At 49.3% G+C, this 12,907-nt stretch overlaps 1 protein-coding gene across 3 annotated transcripts in view; it reads right to left on the bottom strand.

Moving 5' to 3' along the window:
- Positions 1–12,907, bottom strand: part of FUBP1 (far upstream element binding protein 1) — a 238,211-nt gene that overhangs the window by 192,709 nt on the left and 32,595 nt on the right. For all 3 annotated transcript variants that reach the window (XM_030206527.1, XM_030206528.1, XM_030206525.1), the window contains exon 4: positions 10,346–10,385. In XM_030206527.1, coding sequence (XP_030062387.1) covers positions 10,346–10,385 — 40 coding nt within the window. The remainder of the gene's footprint in view (positions 1–10,345; positions 10,386–12,907) is intronic.

Here is a 12,907-nt window from a genome sequence, read left to right on the forward strand (position 1 = left end):
CGAGAGGTCAAATTCACTTCAGATCACCCGACCTTCAAGAAGCAGCTCAAGACCTTCCTTTTTGGCAGTGCATACACTAAGAACCCAACAGGTGCCATACCCTTTTAGCCTGCGGCTCCCTCCGTGATAATTTGTCACCTCCCCTCTCTTCCGCTCCCTCCTTCGTTGTTTCTCTCTCTCTCGTGTGACCTTATCCACTGTACTTCTATTGTTTGGCTTATTAATTATTGTACGCCACATTGAGCCTGCCCATGGGCGGGAATATTGTGGGATATAAATGTCAAATAAAATAAATAAATAAAAATAAAACCCTTTAAATTTAAAAATAATCGGCATTACGTTGGCTATCCTCCAATCTTCAGGTAGTACTGATGATTTTAACATGTTACAGATCACTAATAGCAGATGACTTCTTTCAGTACCCTAGGGTGTATACCATCTGGTCCAGATGATTTATCACTCTTTTTAACTTGTCTATTTGGCTCAGTAAGTCTTCCAAGTTCACTGAGATTTTCTCAGTTCCTCTGCATCATCACCCTCGAAATCGTACAGGTAAATCTCTACATCTTTTTCTGTAAAGATTGAAGAAAATAATTCATTCATTCTCTCCACATGGCCTTGTCCTCCCCGAGTGCCCCTTTTGCTCCTTCATGATCTAATGGTCCCACAGATTTCGTCACAGGCTTTCTGTTCCTGATGTACCTGAAAAAGGTGTCACTGAGTTTGTTTCCACAGCAAGCTTTTCTTCATATTCTCTTTTAGACTTCTTTATCAATGCTTTGCATCTAGCTTGACAGTGCTTATGCGCTTCTTATTTCTTCATTTGGATCCCTTTTCCATTCTTTGAAGGATGTCCTTTTAGCTCTAATAGCCTCTTTCACTTCACCTTTTAACTATGCTGGTTGTCGTTTGCTCTTCTTTCCACCTTTGCTAATACAAGGAATGCATCTTTCTGCATGCTTCCAAAATGGTGTTTTTAAACAGCGTTGATGCCTGATTTGAAGTCCTAAATAACGCCCAGAACTCTAGCACAGAGGGTGTCAGACAGCTCTTGGAAAGGCTGACCACCCAACTGAACGACTGAAGCAGAGTCACCACTTCGGCCGTAGCTTGATTGCTCTCTTGCGAGGACGCCTGAATCAGCCAACTGTTCCGATAGGAGTGGACCCAAAGTCCTCTTCTTGACACAAAAAGGCAGGAATCACCACAACCTTGGAGGTGGTCTTTGGAGCCGTTGCCAACCCAAAGGGCATCTCTTGAAACTGGACATGTTCTCCAAGCACAGTAAAATTTAATTTATTTTAGGCACTTATAATCCACTTAACGATCAAGTTCAAGGCGGGGGACAGTCACACAATATAAGCAGGTACTTTCCCTGTCCCTAGAGGGCTCACATTCTCTGTTTTTGTACCTGAGGCAATGGGGGGTTAAGTGACTGACCCAGGGTCACAAGGAGCTGCAGTGGGAATCAAACCCAGTATGCTGGGATCAAAGCCCGTTGCACTAACAATTAGGCCACTCCATTTCTCTATCTGAAGAAAGTTCTGATGCGAAGGCCAAATAGGAATGTGGAAATACACCTTCTTGAGTTCCAGGGAGGTCAGGTATTCCCCAGGTCACACTGACACAATGACAGAACGCGAGGTCTCCATCCTTGAAGGCCCTGTTCACATGCTTGAGATCCAGCACTGGACAGTAGGACCCGCCCTATTTGGGAACGACAAAACAGATGGAATAGCAACTCAGGCTCTTTTCCATGGGCAGACCCACCCCCAAATGCAGAAGGTCCTGCATAATTTCTCTGACCGCCCCCACCATAGTGGTAGGTTTGCATAGGGAGTATACGAAACAAAATCTGCAAGTAGACAACAAGTTCCAATTTGTATCCATCCTGGATCACCTCTAAGACCAACTGGTCTGATGTGATCCTGGCCCATTCCTTGAGGAACAAGTAAAGACACCCTCCAATAAGGACCTCTGAGTGGGCCTGTAATCCATCACTGGGAAACACGGGTGGCTGGAGCCACGTCCTGGAAGTGGAGAAAGTGGGGCATCTATCGCCACGCAATGGCTGCTGCTTCAGCTCAAAGCGAGACTTTTGATAGGAAGAGAATCTTCCAGGCCTGTATAAATGCACATCCCTAAACCTAGCACGAGACTGAGAGGAACAGAAGGGGCCCTTAGATTTATCCTCAGGCAGATGGCCCTTAAGAGTCCCCCAATCTTTCAATATCTTCTCCAAATCCTCTCCAAACAGCAGCTTCCCTTGAAATGGCAGGCGAGCAAGCCTGAATTTAAAGACTGCGTCTGTAACCCAATGGCGAAGCAAAAGCCAGCACCTCACCTACTAAAGAACATCTCCTTGGTCGAGGCCCTGAGCAGATCATACAATGAGTCCAACAGATAGGCCAAACCAGCTTTCAGGGACTGAGACTCCGGAGCTCTGCCTGTCTCTTGGGCCCTGCGCATGGAACGGGTAGCATTTCAGAAAATGCTCCCCTAGAGAATCTGGATTTGAGCTTTCTACCTAAGAATTTGTAATTCGCAGATACTGCAACAGAGTCCTGCGCACATCCAAAAGGTGCAACTGCCCAAATGAATCTGGAAACTCCTCCTCAACAAAGGAGGGAAGAAAAATAGGCTGGTTTAGGTGAAACGCTGAAACCACCTTAGGCATAAAGGAAGGCACGTTCCGAACCGTGACCCCTGACTATGAGAATTGCAGAAAAGGGTCTCTACAGGACAGTACCTGGAGCTCTGACACCCGTCTCGCCGAGGTAATGGCCACTAAAAAGACGGCCTTCAGTGTCAAATCTCTCTCTGAAGCACGCCGAAGCGGTTCAAAGGGAGCCCCCTGAAGGGCCTTCAATACTAACCCCAGGTTCCAAGCTGGACAAGGTGCCCGCACGGGAGGACAGAGCCAAAGCACCCCACTAAGCAACCATGCCACATCTGAATGAGCAGCTAAGGACACGCCTTCAACCTTGCCACGCAGGGAGGCCAATGCTGCCACTTGCACCCGCAGGGAATTATAGGCCAAGCCTTTGTGTACACCATCCTGCAAAAAAAAATCTAGAATCGGCGAGACAGGAGCCCGCAACTGAGAAAGCGCTCTTGAAACACACCAGACTTCAAACTGGCGCCAAATCCTGGCATAAGCCACGGAAGTGGAGCGCTTATGGGCCTGCAGGAGAGTGGAAATTACCTTATTTGAGTAGCCTTTATCTCTCAATTGCGCCCTCTCAATCGCCATGCCATAAGACCAAAGCGGCAGGCGTCCTCCATGGCTACCGGACCCTGTGACAACAGGTGCGGAACCAGAGGTAATGGAAAGGGAGCCTCCAACAGCATCTGTCGGCGGTCCGCATACCAAGGCCTCCTGGGTCAATCCGGGGCGATGAGCACTACTTCTCCTGGATGCAGCTGAATCCGCAGGAGCACTCGCCCTATCAAGGGCCACGGAAGGAAAAAATACAGCAAGCCCAGGGGCCAGGGTTGAGCCAAGGCATCCAACCCAGCAGAGCGAGGATCCCTCCGTCTGCTGAAGAAGCACAGGACTTTGGCATTGGAACTGGTCGCCATAAGATCCATCACTGGCTTGCTCCATTTGGCACATATCTGCAGAAATACTTCATCTGCTAGTTCCCATTCCGCTGGATCGATCTGATGCCTGCTTAGATAGTCGGCTTGCACGTTGCTCTGACCTGCAATGTGAGCTGCTGACAGGGACTGTAGATGCAGCTCGGCCCAGTGGCAAATTTGTTCGGCCTGCACAGCTAGAGCTCTGCACTGAGTGCCGCCTTGTCGATTTATGTAGGCCACTGCTGTCGTGTTGTCCGACATCACCCAGACATCCAATCCTTCCAGGGTCACTTGAAAGGCCAGAAGAGCCAGAAACACCGCTTTCAACTCCAGGCGGTTGATAGACCACTCCGACTCGTCGGGCGTCCACAGCACAGACCCTGGGCATGCTTCCCCTGGCAATGTGCGCCCCAGCCCTTCAGGCTGGCATGTCACCACTAGGCACCAATCGGGGAGCGCCAGCGGCATTCCCCGCCGCAACATGCTGTCCGAGAGCCACCACTCCATACTGAGGCGGGCCGCAGGGAGCCAAGAAAGTCTGCACTGATAATCCTGAGATACTGGAGACCATCGGTGAAGTAGAGAATACTGTAGAGGTCTCAGGTGCGGGGCATCCTCAGGAGCAGACGGTCCTGATTCTGAAGCTTGCACCGCCTTTGCTCGGGAAGAAACACATAGCCCGAGGCTGTGTCAAACCTGGCCCCCAAATATTCTAGAGATTGCGAGGGGGTCAGGTAACTTTTGGCCATATTGACGACCCAGCCCAGAGATTGAAGGACTGAACCCACTCTGGCTGTAGCTAGATGACTCTCTTTTTCTGAGTCTGCTCTGATGAGCCAGTCGTCTAGGTACGGGTGAACCCGGATACCATCACGCCTGAGAAAGGCATCTACTACTACCATTACCTTGGAGAAGGTTCGGGGAGCTGTGGCGAGGCCAAAAGGCAAGGCCCGAAACTGGAAATGTTTTCCCAACACTGCAAACCGCAGAAACGTCCGGTGCGGGGACCAAATTGGTATGTGCAAGTAAGCTTCTTTCAGGTCCAAAAACGTGAGAAACTCTCCTGGCTGTACCGCCAGAATGACAGAGCACAAGGTTTCCATGTGAAAATGCCGCACTCTTAAGGACTTGTTTAGCTCTTTTAAGTCCAGGATCGGGCGAAAAGACCCACCTTTTCGTGGCACCACAAAGTAAATGGAGTAGCGGCCTAAACCTTGCTCAGCGGGAGGCACCAGGGTCACAGCCCCTTATCTGGCACAGACTGTGCAAAGTCTCCTCTACCGCCGCCTGTTTGGCGGCAGAACCACATCGGGACTCCACAAACACGTCTCTCACCGGAGCATCGAATTCTATTCGGTATCAGTCTCTGATCAGGTCCAAGACCCACTGATCTGCGGAGATTTTGGCCCACTCCTCGAAAAAGAGGGAAAGTCTTCCTCCGATGACAGGAAACGAGGAGGGGGCCGGCGCACCATCATTGAGAGGGTCGCCCCTGAACTCCAGGCCTTGAACCGGCAGCTGCGGAACGTTTGTCCGAGCAAAAGGAGTTTCTCTGCTGAAAGCGGGCATGCGAAGTGAACCCAGCAGCACGCCCCGGGCGATACCTTCTAGCTTCACGGAAGCGAGGTCTGTAAGAGGAGCGGACCGCCTGACCCTTAGAGGAAGGCTTCGGTCTATCTTCGGGCAAGCGCTGAGGTTTGGAATACCCCAGGCATTTAACGTTTTCCAGCTCCTCACCAAACAGGAGAAGGCCGTGAAAGGGCAAATTCACCAACCTTTGCTCAGAGGCCATGTCCGCCGCCCAATGTCGTAGCCAAAGAGTACAGCGAGCCGCCACTGCTACAGCCATTTGTTTAGCCGAAGCTCTGACCATATCATAAAGGGCGTCAGCCAAAAAGGACAAGGCCGACTCCATCCGCGGAGCCACTACAGATAAGGTCTCCGCTCCATCACCGGGCTGTTCCACTGCCTGCTGTAACCAAGCTAGGCAGGCTCTAGCAGCATAACAACTGCATGCAGACGCCCGAACAGTGAGACCTGCCAAATCAAAGGACCGCTTCAGAGCTGAATCAAGCCTGCGGTCTTGAATATTCTTCAGGGCAACACCTCCTACAACAGGGAGGATAGTTCTCTTTGTCACAGCCGTGACCAGGGCATCCACTATGCAGCATTAAAACAAAATCAGGGGAGAAAACCTCTCCCTGACCGCCCGGATCCTGCCCAGGGCTATCAGCTCTATTATTAGCCTCACTCAGAGGACCCCCCCCCCCCCCGGATTCAGGGCTCTCGGTCGCAATGGAGGCCGCGCCATGTGGAAAATCCCAAATGGCGTCCGCTGCCAGCTTAGAGCGCAAAAGATCGCCGCTCGCCATGCTCGGGCCGGCTCTACCGTCTGTACAGCACGAATTACAGAGCCCCGCTGCTGATTTGCGCTTGCCACATTTAGAACAGCGCTTTAGTCTCCGCAGCCATCGCCGAAAACGGCAGTAAAATTCAAAAAAGAGGTTCGCGTCAAAAACATCCCGATCGCGGGGCCCACCCCGGAGAAGTCAGAAACACTCTTACCTCACTAGACCGAGTATCACAGCTCCAGTCCTGCAGAAGAATCTCAAGAAAAAAAAAACACCTCTTTTCCAAGATCGCTGCGCTAAAGCACGACGCGACTAATTTTTTTTTTTTTACGCCGTGAGGAAAGCAGAGGCAAAAAGAGGTAAATAAAAACACTCCGGAGGTTCAGATAAGCGGGAAAGGCAGGGAAAGGCGAACCAATGTGCCTGCATCCACTGAGTGGGAAAGGACAGGGAAAAGCAAGCTAATAAGTCCACATCCACGGGGGCATGGGTAAGGCAGGGAAAGGGCTGACCTATGTGCCTTCAAAGTGAAGCTGCTATAGCCTCTAACACCCCGGCTAACAACTGGCAAGCCAGGAGCCACCCCCAGGCAGATTTTTGATGGAGCTCAAAGAAGCTGCAGCCACCCTGCTTGGGGAGATAGAGAATACTGAAGAGGCAGTGGAGCTAGCTGGCCATGAGGCACTGTGAAAAGTTGAGTGCTCTCTATCTCCCCCTGCTGGTTGATGGACACAACCCATACGTAATGGCTTCATACATAATGGCTTCATCTGCTTGATGACAAGGAAGGTAAAATTATGTATCATACCTGATAATTTTCTTTCCCTTAATCATAGCCGATCAATCCATAGACTGGTGGGTTGTGTCCATCTACCAGCAGGTGGAGATAGAGAGCAATCTTTTGCCTCCCTATATGTGGTCATGTGCTGCCGGAAATTCCCCAGTATGTCGATATCAAAGCTCCATCCGCAGGACTCAGCACTTAGAGAATTACACCCACAAAGGGACACTCTGCCCAGCTCACCATCGCCGAAGCGGGAAGGGGAAATATTCCAGCGCACCACCGCCGGGGCGGTGGGTGGGAAACCACACCCGCCGACGCGGGGGGAACTGGCTTATCCTGCTACCGCAACCGCGGGAGGAGCTGGCTTACCCTAACACCGCCGAAGCGGGAGGGATACAAAGCTACCCTACAGCCGCATGAAGCGGGAGGGAGCGCCGGCATAATTTAGTTATCAATCCAGCCACCGCCGAAACGGGGGGAGAGGAAGCAGCAGCTCACTGTAACACAAAATCGTCTCAACTCGAAGAGACTTCAATTGGAAGAACTTGAACACGAAGTCCTCTTGAACAGGAAATGAAGACTGAACTTGAATCTGAAATATAACCGGAACACAAACAATACAGATATCTGGGAGAGGCCATGGATTAATCGGCTATGATTAAGGGAAAGAAAATTATCAGGTATGATACATAATTTTACCTTCCCTATCATCAAGCCGATCAATCCATAGACTGGTGGGATGTACCGAAGCAGTACTCACCCAGGGCGGGACATGGAAATCCCTGAACGCAACACTGAAGCCCCAAACTGGGCCTCGGCCCGAGCAGCCACATCCAAGCGGTAATGTCGTGAGAAGGTATGAGCCGACAACCAAGTAGCCGCTCTGCAAATCTCTTCCAAGGAGACAGATCTGGACTCTGCCATCGAGGCTGCTTGTGCTCTAGTAGAGTGTGCCTTCAGCTGAATAGGCGGAATCTTCCCTGCTGCCACATAAGCTGCTGCGATCGTCTCCTTGACCCAACGTGCCACTGTAGGCTAAGATGCCTGCAGACCCTTACGAGGGCCTGCGAACAGCACGAACAGGTCACTTCCAAGTACCTGATGATGACCCATCTAACATCCAGGTATTTGAGCGCAGGGTACTCCTCTGGGTAATCCTCCCTACGAAAGGAGGGTAGGTGAAGCTGCTGATTCACATGGAATCAAGAAACAATCTTGGGCAGGAAGGAGGGCACTGGGCGAATCGATACTCCTGCCTCAGTGAATCGCAGGAACGGCTCTCTACACGAGAGAGCCTAGAGCTCGGAAACTCTTCTGGCTGATGTGATAGCCACCAGGAAGACCGTTTTCAGCGTCAGGTCCTTCAGCTCGAAGGGCGGCTTCTGCAAAGTCCGTAGTACCAGGTTGAGATTCCATGTAGGCACTATCGAGTGAAGAGGGGGGCGCAGGTGATTAACTCCTTTGAGAAAGCGTACCACATCTGGTTGTGAAGCCAGGGAAGCCCCCTTCAGGCGACTCCTGAAGCATGCTAGAGCCGCCACCTGGACTTTCAGTGAACTGAGTGACAGGCCTTTCTCCAGCCCCTCTTGCAGGAACGCCAACACTGAAGAAATTGGAGCAGTGAAGAGCGATACAGAGCCTGCCTCACACCATGACACAGAGGTACACCAAACCCTGGCGTTAAGTGGTAGAAGTAGAGTGCTTCCTCGCTCTCAGCATAGTGGCAATGACCTTGTCTGAGAAGCCCTTCTTCCTCAACCGCTTCCGCTCAAGAGCCAGGCCGTAAGACCAAAGGGGGAAGGATCCTCCATCACCACGGGACCCTGATGTAAGAGGCCCCGCTCCGCTGGCAGCCGCAGAGGGCCGCCCACCAAGAGTCTGACTAAGTCTGCATACCAGGGACGTCTGGGCCAATCCAGACCCACCAGGATCACCTGGCCCGGATGCCTTGCCACCCGGCCCAGCACCCTGCCCATCATGGGCCAGGGCGGGAACACGTAGAGAAGCTCCTGTGCCGGCCACTGCTGGAGAAGAGCATCGACTCCCAGAGATCGAGGGTCCCGTCCTCTGCTGAAAAAACACGGCACTTGGCAATTGGCTGAGGACGCCATCAGATCCAGGCTCGGCCGGACCCAGCGTTTCATGATGTCCAAGAACGCCCGAGCAGACAGTTGCCACTCTCCGGGATCCAAGGTATGGCGACTGAGAAAGTCCGCCTTGACATTCATGACTCCCACAATGTGGGCCGCTGACAGCTGTTCCAGATTCGCTTCCGCCCACAGGCATAGCTTCATGGCCTCCTTGGCTAGAGGGGCGCTCCTGGTACCTCCCTGGCGACTGACATAGGCCACAGCCGTGGCATTGTCCGACAGGACCCGTACAGGCCTCAGCACCAGTGCCAGGAGAAACTCTAGAAGCGCCAACCGAATGGCTCGGAGTTCCAGGAGGTTGATGGACCATTTCGTCTCTGCAGGAGACCAGAGCCCCTGCGCTGTCCGTCCCAGGTAGTGGGCTCCCCAGCCTGTCAAGCAGGCGTCTGTCGTGACGACAACCCACTGAAGCTGTCCCACTGGAGATCAAGGGCATCAAAGATAGCCCAAAATGGGCAAAAATGCTTTTTATACCAACTTTGAACGCTTATAATTTTTCAACCACTTGAAGGAAAGTGCTGCAAATTGGAATGCCTCATTACAGCCGTGCATTTAGTACACCTACCAAAAATCAACCTGAAAGGCCAACTAGTTTAGAAACTACAGCAGCCTCAACATCGCTGTAATTTGATGTTTGCCGTTTTTTTGGCAAAGTTTGAGCCTAAACCATTCAAAATGTAAGAGGACTAGGAACATGGGTTTTGCCAGTTCATTAAGCCCTAAAAGTAGTGCAGGTTCTCCAAATATCCCCCTTGTACTACTAAAACTTCCAGTTTTACAGCTTCTGGAAGTTGGCCCAAAATGTCATTTTTGCTCAAGCAACATTTTGCAACCCTTTACTTGAGGTCCCCTAGAACCTCCAATTTTTAGTCTTTTGAACTAAAATTTTGCACAGCTTAGTTTTTTATCATAAAGAAACTATGTACCAAATTTCATCAAAATCTGAGATGGTGAGGTGGGGACCCCTGGTCCACTTGACAAGGAATGACTTATCCAGACATCTGTTCACGGACCTTTAGAATTTATATGGTTTCTATTGTACTGTAGTAGTAGTATATCAGAATGATCTCAAGTGAGTGAATCAAGAAGAAAGGAGGTACCAAAGGGACAACAAAGAAAGGATAGTATCTTTCAAGCACTAATTCTTATTTTAGAAACTAGGTGCCAGCTAATTTTTTTAGGAAGCCTGGGCTTCAGCATCCCCTGGTGAGCACCAAGGGGCAAGCACAGCTATGGCATGCAGAGTTTAGCCTACAGAAATAAGAGGCTGCACAATGAGCAAATGCTAATAGTGTCCATACAGAATCATGACCTACCTATCATCTAAAAAAAAAAAAAAAAAGTGTGTGTGGGGGGGAGGGGGGACATTTTCAATGACATTTGAAGGGATGCTCTACTTAGAAACATTCATCTATCTTCAAAACAGAAGGAATTAAAGCTTCAATTACGTATTAACACAAAATTAAAGTGGCTCTTACCTTTGTGGCTGATGCATTGGAGGCATCTGTGTACCAAATGCTATAAAAGACAAATATATATTTTTTTAATATTAAGAATATCAGGGACAATTTTTATTAAAGCGTCAAGGATCTTTATTATTGTACCTTCCCTCCAGCAAGACCACTGGGTTTCCAGCAAAATAGTTACTTTATACACTTATAAATTACTTCCCTTGCATTGCTTCCTTTGATAAAAAAAGCAACCCAAGAGAATGAATTAGCAATAAAGCCAAATGAAATACAATACATAAAATAATATGAAGCAGAATTCAAACCGGTTCCACTCATTATGACACAATGGCACAAATCCAGCAACAATCATAACAGTACATAACATAAATCCTGTTAATTATTTACATAAGTACTACCATACTGCAGGGCTTGACAAAGCTTCTTAGGATCTAGGAGCCAGCCCCGAATAAGAACATAAGTGCTGCCATTCTGGGACAGAGCAAAGGTCCATCAAGCCCAATATCCTGTTTCCAAAAGTGGCCAATCCAGGTTACAGGTACCTGGCAAGATCCCAAAAGAGTAAAGGAGAAATAAGGTCCTACCTGCTAATTTGCTTTCCAGGTGGAGACTGAGAACTCTGATTTTTGTGATAGTCAATAAGAACCCAGCTCAGCCCCTGCAAGCCTCATTATATCAGTAACAAAGCAAGAAGAACAGAACAGAACCTCTGTGCACCACTCAGCCTCACAGTCAAATATATATCTATATATAACTATATCTATATAGCTATGTATCTATATACACACACATACATATAGGAAATTATGCCATCAATCGACCAACATAATAGAAATTATGTTTATGGGGGGGGTTTTTTTCTTCTTTCTGTGCCCACCGAGAAAAGAACAACAACAGAAGACCACAAAACAACCTCCGAGTGTCCAGCAACAAAGAAAAAAAAATCACTGATTGCAAAGGAAGGATCTGAGCCTGTCTAAAGGAAAGCAAATTAGCAGGTAGGACCTAATTTCTCCATCCTTAGTGTCCCTTCAGACCGGCCCAGACGTCTGGTGGGAAGTACCAAAGCAGTCAAATCAAGGGAGGGATCTAACCAGCCCCACCGTCAGAACTCTGACCAAAAACCGTGTCGCAATGCGCCAGGACATCCGCTCTGTAATGCTGGACAAACAAATGCAATGAGGACCAAGTGGCTGCTTTGAAAAATACCCACTGGAGAAACCAAAGAACTCTCTGCCAAGGACACAGCCTGACCTCTAGAAGAATAAGCTTTTTTATACCCTTCAGAATTGGTCTGCTCTTCAGAACATAGGCCGAACTAATTGCCTCCATAAATCACCTGGCCTGCGTAGCCTTATATGCTGCCAATCCTTTATGACCAGCACAAAGCAAGACAAAAAAGATGGTCAGACTGGTTAAAGTGCTCCATCCAACGTACATACTCTTAACACCCTGCAGACATCCTACTTACGCAATGACTTTTGCTCCTCCAACCCTCCCTGGAAGCACAGAGGGCTAGAAGGACCAATGACCTATTAACATGAAAGGATGACAATACTTCTGGAAAAAAGGACAGAACTGGCCTCAACACTACCCAATCCACTAGGAACTCCAAAAAAGGAAGATCGACAAGAAAGAGCCTGCAATTCAGATACACATCTCGACAACGAAATGGCCACCAAGAACACTGCTTTTAGGGTAAGGTCTTTAATGGTAAATCGAAGGCAGCGGCTCAAATGGAAGATGAATGAGAACCGAGAGGACCAAATTAAGATTCCAAGATGGAAAGGAAAGCCGCAGGGGGCAGGCTTAAAACATTCACACCTCTGAAAAACCACACATCTGGGTGACTAGCCGAAGACGTGCCTTTCACACCCCCTCCCAAACACGTCAATGCCATCAACTGCATCTTAAAGGGAGGCTAACGCCAACCTTTTCTAAAATCCATCCTTTAGAAAATCTAACACCTGAGACAAGTTAGCATGCAACAGGGCAATCTCCAGATCACAACACCATGCCTCAAAAATCCTCTAAATCCAAACGTCAAAGAGGTGGAACGTCAGCGAGAATGAAACATCGTACTGATTATCCTAGCAGAATAACCATGCTTCTTCAACCGTGCCCTCTCAAAAACCAGGCCATAAGATAAAACCTGAGCCGGATTCAGTATGAGTATCAGACCCTGAGACAGAAGAGCGACCTAAGAAAGACCATGGCAGAAACACATGCAGGAGACCCATAGCCACGAGCAAAGCAAAGCATCCAAGCCTTCCGAGTCCTGATCCTACCTGTGACTAAAGGATCAAGTCTATCACCAGCACGCCCACGTGTGGACTATTACTTCGAATGCCTCTGCACTAAGCAGCCATTCCCCTAGATACAGAGTCCGACGGCACATTGAAAACTCCCACGAAATGGGAGGCAGAGAGATTCTGGAGGTGCCGCTCTCCATCCAAGATATGAGTGCAGCTGTTGCCTGTGCCAACCTGGAACTTCTCAAATCACCCTGAAGATTGATGTATGCCACAGCCATGGCATTGTCCGGCAGCACTCGCACTGCTCTGCCTTTTT

The sequence above is a fragment of the Microcaecilia unicolor genome, chromosome 6, assembly GCF_901765095.1.
Source record: "Microcaecilia unicolor chromosome 6, aMicUni1.1, whole genome shotgun sequence".
Classification (NCBI taxonomy): Eukaryota; Metazoa; Chordata; class Amphibia; order Gymnophiona; family Siphonopidae; genus Microcaecilia; species Microcaecilia unicolor.